We start from the raw sequence: 12,915 nt of genomic DNA, 5'->3' as shown, positions 1-12,915 counted from the left end.
CTTCTAAGGTCTCCCCCAGCACTGAATTTGAACCTATATAAGAATATATAATCTATAACAAAAATAAAATTGGATTTGGTAATCGAAAGTCATGGGTTGTATTCCTGACTCTGCCACAAATTATCTATCTGACCTTGAATAAGACAGTTAAGTCTTTGGGCCTTAGTTTTTTCACCTTAAAAGTAAAGGAGAAGGAATATCTTTAAAATTACTGCTATCCCTAGAATTTATTATTTCAGGAAAAAAAAAGCCATTTTAAGTGATTTATCTACACTACCATTACTACTGGAAAACCAAAACAAGAAAAAGTAGACACATCCAAAGTAACACAGTACCTTGAAATTAACATAGCTAACTAACATAGAAACTAACATAGGAGTCAGGAAGACTCCTTCTTGAGCTCAAATCTGGACTCAGACATTTACTAGCTGTGTGAATCTGGGCAAGTCAGTCACTTAAACCTGTTTGCCTCAGTTTCTTTATCTGTAAAATGAGCTGGAGAAGGAAATGGCAAACTACTCTATGAAAAAAGTAAATGGGGCCACAAAAAATCAGACACAATTGAAAATGACTGAATAACAACAAAGGAAATAGAAATCATTCTCTCTAAGTTACTGTCAAGGTATTTGCAGACACTCTGTTTCGCATAGCTAAGGTCCAGCCAGCAGGCTATGCCCTGAGCTTGGCATAACAGTCCTTTGTATTCTGGATGATCTCACCCTCTGACAAAGTGTATTGTTTTGATCAGTACCAGGTTTTCACTGAGGAATTTATCTTTCACATTAATCAATAATTTTTTAAATATGTTTGAGCTCCCCCTATTTCCCAGGGACCTGAGAGCCAACCATCACAACTCCTTACATGCTCACAATCCCTGTTTCTTATAACAGCTAAGTAAACCAAACAAAGTACTACACTCCTATTTCCCAATTAACATCACTGGCTTCACTCCTTCCCCAATCAGCGCTCCATAAAGAACATTCCTACAGCACAAGACTGACCATGTCACTTGCTGCACTGAACTCTTTAGTGGCTGCCTATAGTCACTAAGTTGAGAGAAATTCTTTGACAAAGATGATTTAATTCTCCAAAACAAGTCAATATATGGATTGTTAATCAGCAACTTTACTACAAAAGTGGACACTGGGCACAACCGGGGAAATGTGGTTCAGGATTTAAAAATGAAAGAAGCCAAAAGGCTTACAAACTACTCAGAAGTTTCCTAGTGTAAATCATGAAAACTTCCTTCCAGAAGAATCTAAAACTGATGGACATGCTAAGCATCAAACATTAACCAAAAAAAAAAATTACCATATCTCAATAAGGAGATCAAAAGATCCTAGTAATTGCTTTGGTCAGCAAATTCTTGATCCTTGCCCACGTGGTGAGATAAAGCATCAAAGGCCAACTGTTGCTTCAGAGTATAAGTTCATTTACAGAGAAGGATGGTGGAAGATTAAGATCATTATGACCTCATAAAATTTTAAGAAACAGTGAAGGAAAAAGAAAGTGTAAAGAGTTTGCTGAACAAGCAGGAACAAAATCACATTTAAGGATAAAACAGGACACAAAGGCAGTAGGTAACAAATGGAAAAGCCTTCAAAAGATTTTTTTTTTATTTAACTCTTGACCATCAGAAACAGCTCTGCTTCCACAGTGGACTCTAACAATACAATCTTAAGATTAGCCACACAAAGAAGCAAAAAAGGCTCCAAAGAAAACAAAGATAGTACAAGGAGCTGGAAGAGACCAATTATATAGAGAAGTGGTCCCTGCAAGAGATGATACAATGTTGAGGGTGCTAGGAAGCTGATTCTCAAGTCGTTTAATAGGGAGAATATTAAAAGCTGAGGAAAAACCTAGGAATGTATTACTACAACAAAATCAACCAAAAGAAAATCAATAACTGCTGACCTACATGTCTGCTTTCTCATACTGACAAAATTTTAATGAAAATAGAATATATATGCACTGAGGGCAACTTTGGTCAAGGTATGAAAAAGGAAGCAGACTTACTTTCACAAACTATATTCTACAAGAGATCACATCATTACGGTTACACAATAGACAAAAAGGTATAGAAAATACAAGTGCCCACTTTTTGTTTGTTGAGTATAAAAAAGTACTTGATTGAGTATACCAAAATGCTACATTAAGAGATTCATCTCCCTGACTGATTTTGTTAGACTTAACTCTTCTGGGCAATGCAATGATCTAGGACAATTCCAAAAGAACCATGATGGAAAATGCTATCCACACTTCCAGAGAAAGAACTATAGAGTCTGAATGCAGATCAAAGCATACTATTTTCACTTTTTTTGTGTGTTTTCTTTCTCATGGTTTTTCCCTTTGGTTCTGATTCTTCTTTACAACATGACTAACATGGAAATATGTTTAATATGATCATACAGGTAAAGCTTATATCAGACTGCATGCTATCTTGGGGAGGGGAGAGGGGATTGAAGGGGGGAAAAGCCTCACAGTCTTATAAAAGTGAATGCTGAAAACTAAAAATAAAAAACTAAAAAAGAGAGAGATTCATTTCCCATTCATAAGTAAAAATCATGTAAGTTTCTTTTAAAGACGCAACCTGTATCTTCATCCAATAAACCGCTAATTATTAATATCAATTGGGGTGTAAACCAAGTAGACAAAGGTTCATCAAAAGTTTCTGTCACTATCATAGAAGCTAAATAGAAGAAAAATCCTCTAGAAATTTTCCCTAAAAAAGATCCTCCAAATAGCACTATGTGAACCACATAAAGCTTCAGAAAACTGCAAATCATCCTAAATGAAATCCATAAATCCTTAAATTGTCTAGCTTAACTAACTATACAAGAAAAACCAAGTAGATGAAGAATGCCTGTTATTATGCAGATAAAATGGTTTGGCCAAAACAAGAATTCTCTCCAAGACTGTAACAACTTCTATCTGAACTTCCAATCACAATTATGTGCCTATGACCTTGCCCCCCATTCCTAGAATGCTACCTCACCTAGAATTCTAGATCACTAACTACAACAGTGAAATATATTTTGACAGTGAACAGCTGATTACTGGAATAAGAGTCTTCGAAGTCAGCCATCTTGGTATATTCAGGTCATAGACTAGTTGGAGCAAAGGTCAAAATCAACATCAAATTAGAAGGATAAAGATAAGCTGATACGGTATATGGTTATAAAAGCTTCAACCTGACCTGTTTAGACAAGCTTGTGTCATTAAAATAAAGGAAAATGAATAAAAGTAAAGACATTAACTCTGATTTAATGTTTGTCATAGAAAATTTAAGTGATATAAAACAGTTCCTCTAATAAGGAAACCAAGAAAATAAAAATTACTTCATCCAGGAAACACTTGATCTCACTGCCAAGTGGGGAGACATGAAAGTCAAAAGTAATACCAGTTCAGAGTACAAACTCATTTATTAAGCAAAACAGTACAGAAAAAGTTTTTTTAAATTAAGAGCAATATATTCCCACAAAAAACAAGGGGAAAATACAAGGGAAAATGACTGTGCAGAAAGTTTGACTTGGACTATTTTTTTCATTTTTTTTCTTTTCTATCTCGAGCACTTAGCATAGAGTAGGTGCTTAACAAATTCTTGCTGGATTGAACTGAATTAAATGTGACTCAAGCCAAATTCCCAGAGCATTTATAGCTAAAACTAGCAGATGAAAATATATTAGATTGTTAACAGTGTTTCTATAACTATCTATTCATATGAACAATTGCAAGAGGACCATCACATTTGGAATCTAATTCCCAGGCACCTAGTGAGGAATTGAAAATATCACTTAAAAATATGAGAAACTGAAAATATCACTTAAAAATATCAAGCTGGAAAGAGGTGCAAGACTGAATGAACAAAGTGCACACAAAAGAAACCCATGCTGGAAGCAACATAATTCTTAAGGAATTAAGAGATCAATATTAAATATCTTAAAGGATGGCAAAGACAAAACAAATGTAAAACTACAAACAGTATTATCACCTCCCCAAAGGCAATCAATAGGAAATTAAGAATTAATAACATCAAAAACTGACCCATGTGCCTATTTCTTCATCTCTATAAAAACATTAGAATATAATTTACACATGCAAGAATGAAAATATGAGTATGGAACAAGCAGACTACATCTGATGGAAGGAATATAGACTATAAGACATTACATCCACTGTTTGTTGATTCCAAGAGTATGAGTTAATAAAACAAAACACAATCTTAAAATTCTTTGCTCCAAAAAAGATCTTATGGATCCACTGAGCTCATTAGATATTATATAAAAGATACAAATATAAAAGTAACTTTGTTAGACAATTATCTAAAAGTGAGGCAAAGAGGTAAGTATGCTTGTAGGCTGTGATGGAATGTTAAGGATGACCAGAGCAAAGTTCAAATGGGAGAAGGATTCCCTACAGATCACTGGATTTAGAGATAAATAGGACCTTAAAGATCATTTGGTCCAACACTCTCAATGTAAGATCTCCTCAGTGCTCATTTGCAGGTGACTTAGTGCTGACTGTATTAAGTCCAAGAATACTACAGGGCCTCGACAGTGAGATCCGTGACCACTCAAAAAAGATCAACCTAAAGGAAAAATCAAGTGGATAAAAAAAATCTATTGTCTATACTACAATACAGATAGATATAAATGGACAATGTGAGTTAGTCCATCAGCACAGATATATTGCTTGAATACTATGAAAAGTGAATTGAGCCCAGGACTAAGTGGGAAGAAGAGCACAGACTGGATTGCTTCTGAGAAACTATGCACGTTTCTTCATAATCGTTGTTGTTCTGCGAGCAAAAGAATGCCTGGTTTTTAAATCCAATATCCTTGCAAATATCTGAGAGGTAACTAAAAGTATCTGGGGAAGACAGTATCAAAGGTATAAAAACAAAAGCCTCAGACTAAAAAAAAAAGGTGATAAAGAGAACATCAGCAACCACATGCTTATAAACCTACTTTCTAATCTATATAAAATTTTATGAGAATCATCTTCATGTACATCCAAAATAATTTCCATAAGGGAACAGGCAGACTTTTGCAAGTGACACTCCATGGGATCTCACACATCTTTACCAACATGATACTGAATGAAAGATATAGAGAATAAAACATTCCATTGTACTTGTTTTGTTGATTTATTTTTTGAAAACCATTTATTTAATTAAATAAAACACAATCTTAAAGGTTGTTTCAATAAGTTATCCTCCATCTCTACGACAAAATCAATCAAAACTTCGTGGAAAAAATATAACAAAGAAAACTTTGTTGAATGCAAATCATCTTAAGTGCACACTGAAATAAAATATTTTATCAAGTTTATGATATTTTGATTTTGCTCTACTCAATTTCTATTATCTTGGTTGTTCAGCTGGGATGGTATTTCACGTAAGCACTTATGATCTATTTTCTATTCAAGTTACTGGCACACTTGCTATATCCGCCATGATGGCCAGAATCATGTCATATTTATTTTTATATTTGCCCAAGGACAAAGTATACTGTTCTGTAGGTAGGTTTATGAAATTAAAATAGAAACTACAAGTAAGAATTATGCAAGGAACAAAATTGTTTTTAAAATTTTGACTCAGCAATGTGCTCATGAATGTCAAATTAAGATGAATTAACTTTATGAAAACAATCAGCTTAAAATACATAAAGATATATGTAAAACTGGTGAAGGTTATATATAGCTTTTGGTACAGAGAAGAATAAACTAGAGATTTTATGACCCACATACCCAAATCTGAAAGACAATTCTGTTAGCAAAAACATGAAAGTTTTCAAATTTTTTTTCATGGGACTCTAATTTTTATCAGTATCCTGATTTTAATGAAACTAAACAGAAGACAATTATACAGCATAAGGTTTCACTAGACTAGGCAAGTATGAATGCAACTGTGGTCAAAGCTAGCTGCTACACAGCAAGCCAGACAATTAATATTCAAAGAGAGTATAAAATAACTATTTATTATGAAAATATTCTACTTCATAGTAGCATTAACAGTGGTGGTTATTGATTATAATTAACAGATAAAGCAATAGATGAGTTCATTCCTAAAAAAGGTTTCTTTTTATTGGTACCTACCGGATTCTAACAGGGTTATTGAGAAGCCATTTGAATTCAGGTCCATCCAAAGTGATTTTTTTTTTATGGGAGAGACAGCAAACATTTATTAAGCACCTAAAATGTGTCAAGCATGTCAAGCACCATGCTAAGCACTTTACCAATATCTCATTTGATCCTTATAATAATCCTAGGAGGTAGTTGTACTATTATCCTCATTTTATAGTTGAAGAAACTGAGGCAAACAGATTAAGTGATTTGCCCAGGATTGCACAGTGTCTGAGGTTGGATTTGAACTCAGGTCTTCTTAACTCCAGTGTCCCATCCAATGCATTACCTAGCTGCCTATAGAATTTAAAGAACATCTCTCACCTGGCTACACTACTCTGGGACTTCTCCAACTTCTTCACCATGTCCCAGGAAGTTCATTATTAGGAAAACCCCATTATCCTGCAAGTTTCCATCAGGCTTGGTACTTCACCTCATCATCATCCTCTGTCCCTCTAAATGGAGGGATATGGAATGGAGCCATGAACTCCAAAACCTCCATTTGAGGACAGAGCTAAGGTCAGACATCTTCTGATCTCTCATGTGCTACTCTGGGACTTCTCTGACTTTTCCACCATGCCTCCATGTCCGTACCGCCTCTCTATTACCCCTCTAAACCCTGCTCTTTTTTTAAGTGTTCTTCCATCAGATTGTAAGCCCCTTGAGGGCAGGAACTATTTTTGGTTTTTTGTATATGCACCTCCAAAGCTTAACACAGCACCTGGCACAAAGTAGGCACTTAATAAATATTTATTAACTGACTGAATGTTTTCTTTTACTTCTTATGAAAAATATTTCTAGATTTGCTAAACCTTTTTCTATCTTGTCTTCAAAGGACATTTGTTTTACTGGACATCACTTTCAGTTTTCGTCCTCCAAATAAACAAAATTTTAAATTATTCTAAGGTGTCAAATCTATCAACATAAATAAATCATAAAACTGACAGAAGTAACAGATTCTGAATTTAAATCTGTACAGAAACAAAAATAAATGTACTCTATTTCATCCTTTAACAACTGCATTTTTCTCCAGCACTGAGTGCAGGTCTTATAGGTTTAATATCCGCACATCTTTAGGAGGTCTGCATCAGGTAGTATTCAAAGAGAGAATATTTATCTTGAAAAGACAAAAAAATTACACTGTTCATTCTTCATAATAATTTGGTAAGATTCTTTTGTCTTTTCCAATAACTAGGATTCTCATCATCCTAAGCATGACCCAACCCACAACGTTTTCTTCCACCTCCTGTTTGCCTGCCAAGAGCTTAAAGGTATAGATCAGACAGAACAGCAGCTTTACTATTTGTGGTCCACTGATAGACATAAGGCAAAACAATACTATAGCCAACATTTCTGATGTTGGGCAAAACCAGTTCTTCTGCAGAAAGTAACATTCATAAACTTCCAAGTCCCAAGAAAAACAATCCCCAAAATGTGTTTGCTGATATAGCTGTTGATGAGGGAGTCAGAAAATAGTAAAGCAGTCAGTCAATAGAAGAGTCTCCAAACTAAGTGATAAATAATCCATAAACTGGGCAAGGAACCTGAAAAAAGCCAAGAGCATGCTTACCTTAGATGCCATCTTCATAAAGGCTCTATTTTGATCTTCTGCAGTTCCCATCTTTTCATTTTTAACCAAATCCTTTAAGCTTAAGTCATCGTCGTCATGAAAATATCTGACTCGCTCCTTATCTATGTGTGTTGTTACCTATGGTGAAATGAATAATAACCTTGTGAGAATATGAGAATTTCTCATATATCAAAATAATGAAATAAAAATAAAATCCAAACATGATTTAGTTTAACATAAGATGGTTGTAAATTTTTCCTTTTATATCTAATGGGTTTTGTCTGTAAAATCTGATGTTTGCCCCAGGACCACTTTATGATCATTCTATTGGCCACTGACAACAGTGGTGAGAGGAATCAATAATAGTTAGCATTTATATATAGAACCCGAGAGTTTACAAAGTGCTTTACATGTTATCTCATTTGATCCTCACATCAACCTTGTAAGATAGGTTTTGTTATTATCACCATTTTACAGATGAGGAAACTGAGGCTGAGAAAGTATAAGTGACTTGCCTAGAGGCATACAGCTAGTATGTGAGGAAGGATTTGAACTCAGGTCTTCCTGAATCAGAGTCCAACCATTGCCCACTGCGCAACCTATGTATCCCAATACAATACAAGCAAGTTATCTAACTCTCCAAAATTTTTTTTTTAAGTTTTGGTAATGTAGTACTTTATTATCACTATGGATATGAAATTTATCTTGTCAAAGGAACCATCCATTATCCCAAAGCAGCTTCTATATTTATTTAATGTTTTTAGTTTTCAGCATTAATTTTCACAAGAGTTTGGATTACAAATTTTCTCCCCATTTCTACCCTCCTCCTCACTCGAAGATGGCATATATTCTGATTGCCCCATTCCCCAGTCAGCCCTCCCTTCTGTCACTCCACTCCCCCTCATCCCCTTTTCCCTTTTTCTTGTAGGGCAAGATAGATTTCTATGCCCCATTGCCTGTATATCTTATTTCCTAGCTGCATGCAAAAACTTCTTTTTTGAACATTCTCTCTTCAAACTTTGAGTTCCAAATTCTCTTCCCTCTTCCCTTCCCATCCACCCTCCCCAAGAAGGCAAGCAAGTCAACATAGGCCACATGTGTATCATTACATAAAACCCTTCCACAATACTCATGTTGTGAAAGACTAACTATATTTTGCTCCCTCCTATCCTATCCCCCTTTGTTCAGTTTTCTCCCTTGACCCTGTCCCTTTTCGAAAGTGTTTGCTTTTGATTACCTCCTCCCCCATCTGCCCTCCCTTCTATCATCCCCCTCTTTTTTATCTCCTTCCTCCTTCTTTCCTGTGGGGTAAGATACCCAGTTAAGTGTATATGTTATTCCCTCCTCAGGTCAAATCCAACAAGAGCAAGATTCACTCATACTCTCCAATATTTTCAATGGTTTTTCCTTCCCCCATATTCAAAAACTTCTTGAGGTCACAGGACCACATTTTATTCATTATGTTATGCTTTTCATTACCTACTGTACCTATCAGTACCTGTACGGTACCTATCAGTATCACTGTACTAGGAATGTTTGTTGAATTGAAACAAAGTATTCAAATTCAGGATGCCAGCTTTAGTACAGACTAATATAGACACTTAGTATAGACATAAGATAAGCAGAGAAAGGAAAAGTTTTTACAAATAAAATAAAAACTCACAACAACAGCAACAAACAATTATAAAGTACTGCCTATGTGCCAAACATTGTACTAAATATTTTACAATTATCTCATTTGATCTCCAAAACAACTTGGGAGGTAATTGCTATTATTATTCCCATTTTACATTTCACTAAACTGAGGTAAACAGATTAAATGACTAGCCCAAAGTCACATAGCTAACAGTTAATAAGGATCTGAGGCTGCATTTGAATTCAGGTCTTCCTGACTCCAGGCCCAGAGCTCTATCCAGTACCCACCTTGCTGCCTATAATCTGTTCATTTTCAGTCATAGCTCTGCAGTTCTTAATTTCTGTCCCCCATCTGGGCCTGGGAATAGTTAGTTTACTGATTATAGGACTAATACATAAAATACTCAGGATCAGCAGAGAATGGGATATTTGAAAGAAATGGCAAATTATAAAGTACATGATTTGGGGAATAATTCATTTGTTTAGCTTCCCTCTATTCAAATAGGCTATTTGGAGATGAATATTTTACAAAAGAAAATTTTAAATAAATTAACATTTAAACTTAAGTTTTCCAAAGGCAAGACCCATTATTTATAAATCACTTCCATTCTTCCCAATATCTTGGATATTTCAGCCAGATAGCAGCATTCAGTAAATATTTGTTAATAATCATAGAACAAGGATTTTAGAAAAATCATAAGTAATTTTATCTTTTCTCTGACCATTAATCACGTTGTAAATGATATGTATCTACAGCCACTTGAAAATGAGTAACATACATCTTTATTTTATTCAAATGTCAAAGAAGAGGATAGCACTCGATAAACTACTTCATCATTCAATTGAAACTGCTCCCTCCAAAATTATCAGTGATCTCTTAATTGCCAAGTGTAATGTTTTTTTCTCAATATTCTTCCTTCCTGACCTCTATGCAGCCTTTAACACTGTCAATCACCATTTTTTCCTTGACATTCTTTCGCTTTTCTCTAGGTTTTCATGACAGTAGTCTCTCTTTTTCTGCCTTCCACCTGTCTGACTATTCCTTCTCAGTTTCCTCTGCAGGATCCATATCCAGGTCATACCTGTTAACAATGAGTATTAGCCAAAGCTCTGTCCTGGGCCTTTTCTTCTTCTAGTATACTATTTTGTTTGGTTATCTCATCAGCTCCCATGGAATCAATCAACACGTCTAGGCAGATAATTCTCAGATATATTTATCCACCTCTAACCTCTTTCCTGACCTCCAGTTCATATCTCCTACTGCTTCTTAAACAGCTCAGAGTGGAGGCTGCAGAGAAATCTTAACTCAACATGACCAAAAGTGAATTCATTATCTTTCCTCCCAATCCCTGCCCTCTTCCAAACTTCCCTATGACTCTAGAGGGTACCACCATCCTCCCACTCACCCAAGTATGCAACCTAAGTGTCATCCTCAACTTTTATCCACTTACTCTCTCTCCCCATATGCAATCAGTTGTCAATTCCTTTCAATACTACCTTCCCAACTCTCATATATGCTTCCTTCTCTCTTCTGACACTGCTACCACCCTGATAGAAGCCCTGATCACATCATTCCTGGAATACTAGAATAGCTTAATTGGCCTTCCTGTCTATAAATATCATTAATTAAAACACTACATCAGACTTGAGGAGGGAATAACATACATACTCAATGGGTATCTTACTCCACAGGAAAGTAAGGGGAAGGGGATAAAAAAAGGGGGGGGAATGATAAAAGGGAGGGCAGATAGGGGGAGGAGGTAATCAAAAGCAAACACTTTTAAAAATGGACAGGGTCAAGGGAGAAAACTGAATAAAGGGGGACAGGATAGGATGGAAAGAAATATAGTTAGCCCTTCACCACATGAGCATTGTGGAAGTGTTTTACATAATGATACAAGCGTGATCTAAGTTGAATTGCTTGCCTTCTTAGGGAGGGTGGGTGGGAAGAGAAGAGGGAAGAGAATTTGGAACTCAAAGTCTTAAAAGCTGATGCTCAAAAAAAAAAAGAAAAAAGTTGGTTTTTGCATGCAGCTGGGAAACAAGATATATAAGGAATGGGGCATAGAAATTTATCTTGCCCTACAAGAAAGTAAGGGAAAAGGGGGATGGGGGTGGGAGTGGAGTGACAGAAGGGAGGGCTGACTGGGGAATGAGGCAATCAAAATATATGCCATCTTGGAATGGTGAGGAGCGTAGGAATGGGGAGAAAATCTATAACTCAAAATCTTGTGGAAATCAATGTTGAAAACTAAAATATTAAATAAAAATGATTTTAAAAAAGATACTACATTATATAGAGAATTACATAGCCTCTTATACTTATAAATACTCCACTACAGTACCTGAAATCAGGTAACTAAAATAGACAAGAATTATAAGATAAAGCTTTCTTTAATATATTTAATAACTCTGCAAAAATACCTATCAGTAATCTAAAGTAATTCTAACTATTGGTTAAGTCTCAGCAATTAAATTTTTAAACAAACATCTCTGACGAATAATTAAAAATTCCTTAAGTAGTTTCCTTTTTTGTTTTCCATTTAAATAATGCCTCTAGAAATCATCAGAAAAGGGAAACATGAACTACCTTAACAAAAAAAATCTTTAAATCCAGAGTTATTTTACTAATTTCTGGTATAAACATTTGAAAGTTTCCTTTCAAAAAAAGGAAAAGAAAAAAGTTCCATGGCAGCAAATATTTCATATTAAATTTGATGAAAAAATTAAGCCTTGAACAAACCAAGACTTTTGCCCTAAGAAGCAAATGTCTTGCATTAAAATTACCATCTGCTTTTTCCTTCTTCCTTCCTTGGGTTCCGATGGTACTCCTGGTGCATTCACAGGCCATACCCTTCCGGAACGATCTGTTCTGACAAGGACCACCTCTTGTTCTTCCTGCAACCTTTCACCCTGTTATTAGGTATAGAGACAAGTTAACAATATAGAACTGGGAATATTTTTGTTCTTAAAAGCTTTAGAAAAGTAAAATTAAGGCTCTATGTAAATTTTGTGGATTTTCTTAAGCCTCACAACATGCAACTCTAATTTCACAATGGCAATGAAAATATGTACATGGTCTTTCATCTTAATATAAATACAAGATGGGTAGGCAAGAGGGAAAGGAAATCTGAGCTTCATTGTGATATAAAAATACATGCGCTGAAATAAAAAGTCTGAAAAACACATTTATACTTACATTAAGCATTTACCAAATATAAAGCACTTTCCAACATTGTATATGAATTTTCATCATTTTTCTTAGAGAGTAACTTTTGCAAACACTTCTTTAGTTTTACGAGTAAACCAAAGGAAAAATGGCAGCAAAGAATCAAGAACTGAGAAACTGTGATAATGTTCCATGAAACTTTCCTTTGAAGTGTAACAGCTTGGACATATTTCTCATATAATTCAAATGGCAGGATTAAGAGCAGCACAGGTTGGCAAAAGCGTGGATTTTATAACATATGTCAGGAATGACTTAAAATATATTGTGGACAGGAAAAGTACTAGAAAATTTTTGACACAGAATTACATTGGGATCAATAGTAAACTGCTCTCCTGGTTCTCCTCCTCCACTAGATCCT

General features: G+C 35.1%; 1 protein-coding gene across 1 annotated transcript in view; it reads right to left on the bottom strand.

Annotated features, from left to right (window-relative positions):
* The window catches only part of CWF19L2 (CWF19 like cell cycle control factor 2), a 134,213-nt gene that overhangs the window by 51,745 nt on the left and 69,553 nt on the right, over positions 1–12,915 (bottom strand). Inside the window, exons 11-12 of the mRNA XM_036745740.1 lie at positions 12,116–12,241; positions 7,694–7,831 (exon numbers count right to left, since the gene is read on the bottom strand). Of these exons, the coding sequence (XP_036601635.1) occupies positions 7,694–7,831; positions 12,116–12,241 (264 nt within the window). The remainder of the gene's footprint in view (positions 1–7,693; positions 7,832–12,115; positions 12,242–12,915) is intronic.

The sequence above is a fragment of the Trichosurus vulpecula genome, chromosome 2, assembly GCF_011100635.1.
Source record: "Trichosurus vulpecula isolate mTriVul1 chromosome 2, mTriVul1.pri, whole genome shotgun sequence".
Classification (NCBI taxonomy): Eukaryota; Metazoa; Chordata; class Mammalia; order Diprotodontia; family Phalangeridae; genus Trichosurus; species Trichosurus vulpecula.
Note: the sequence above shows the minus strand (reverse complement) of the source record. Positions and strands in the feature narration are given on the sequence as shown.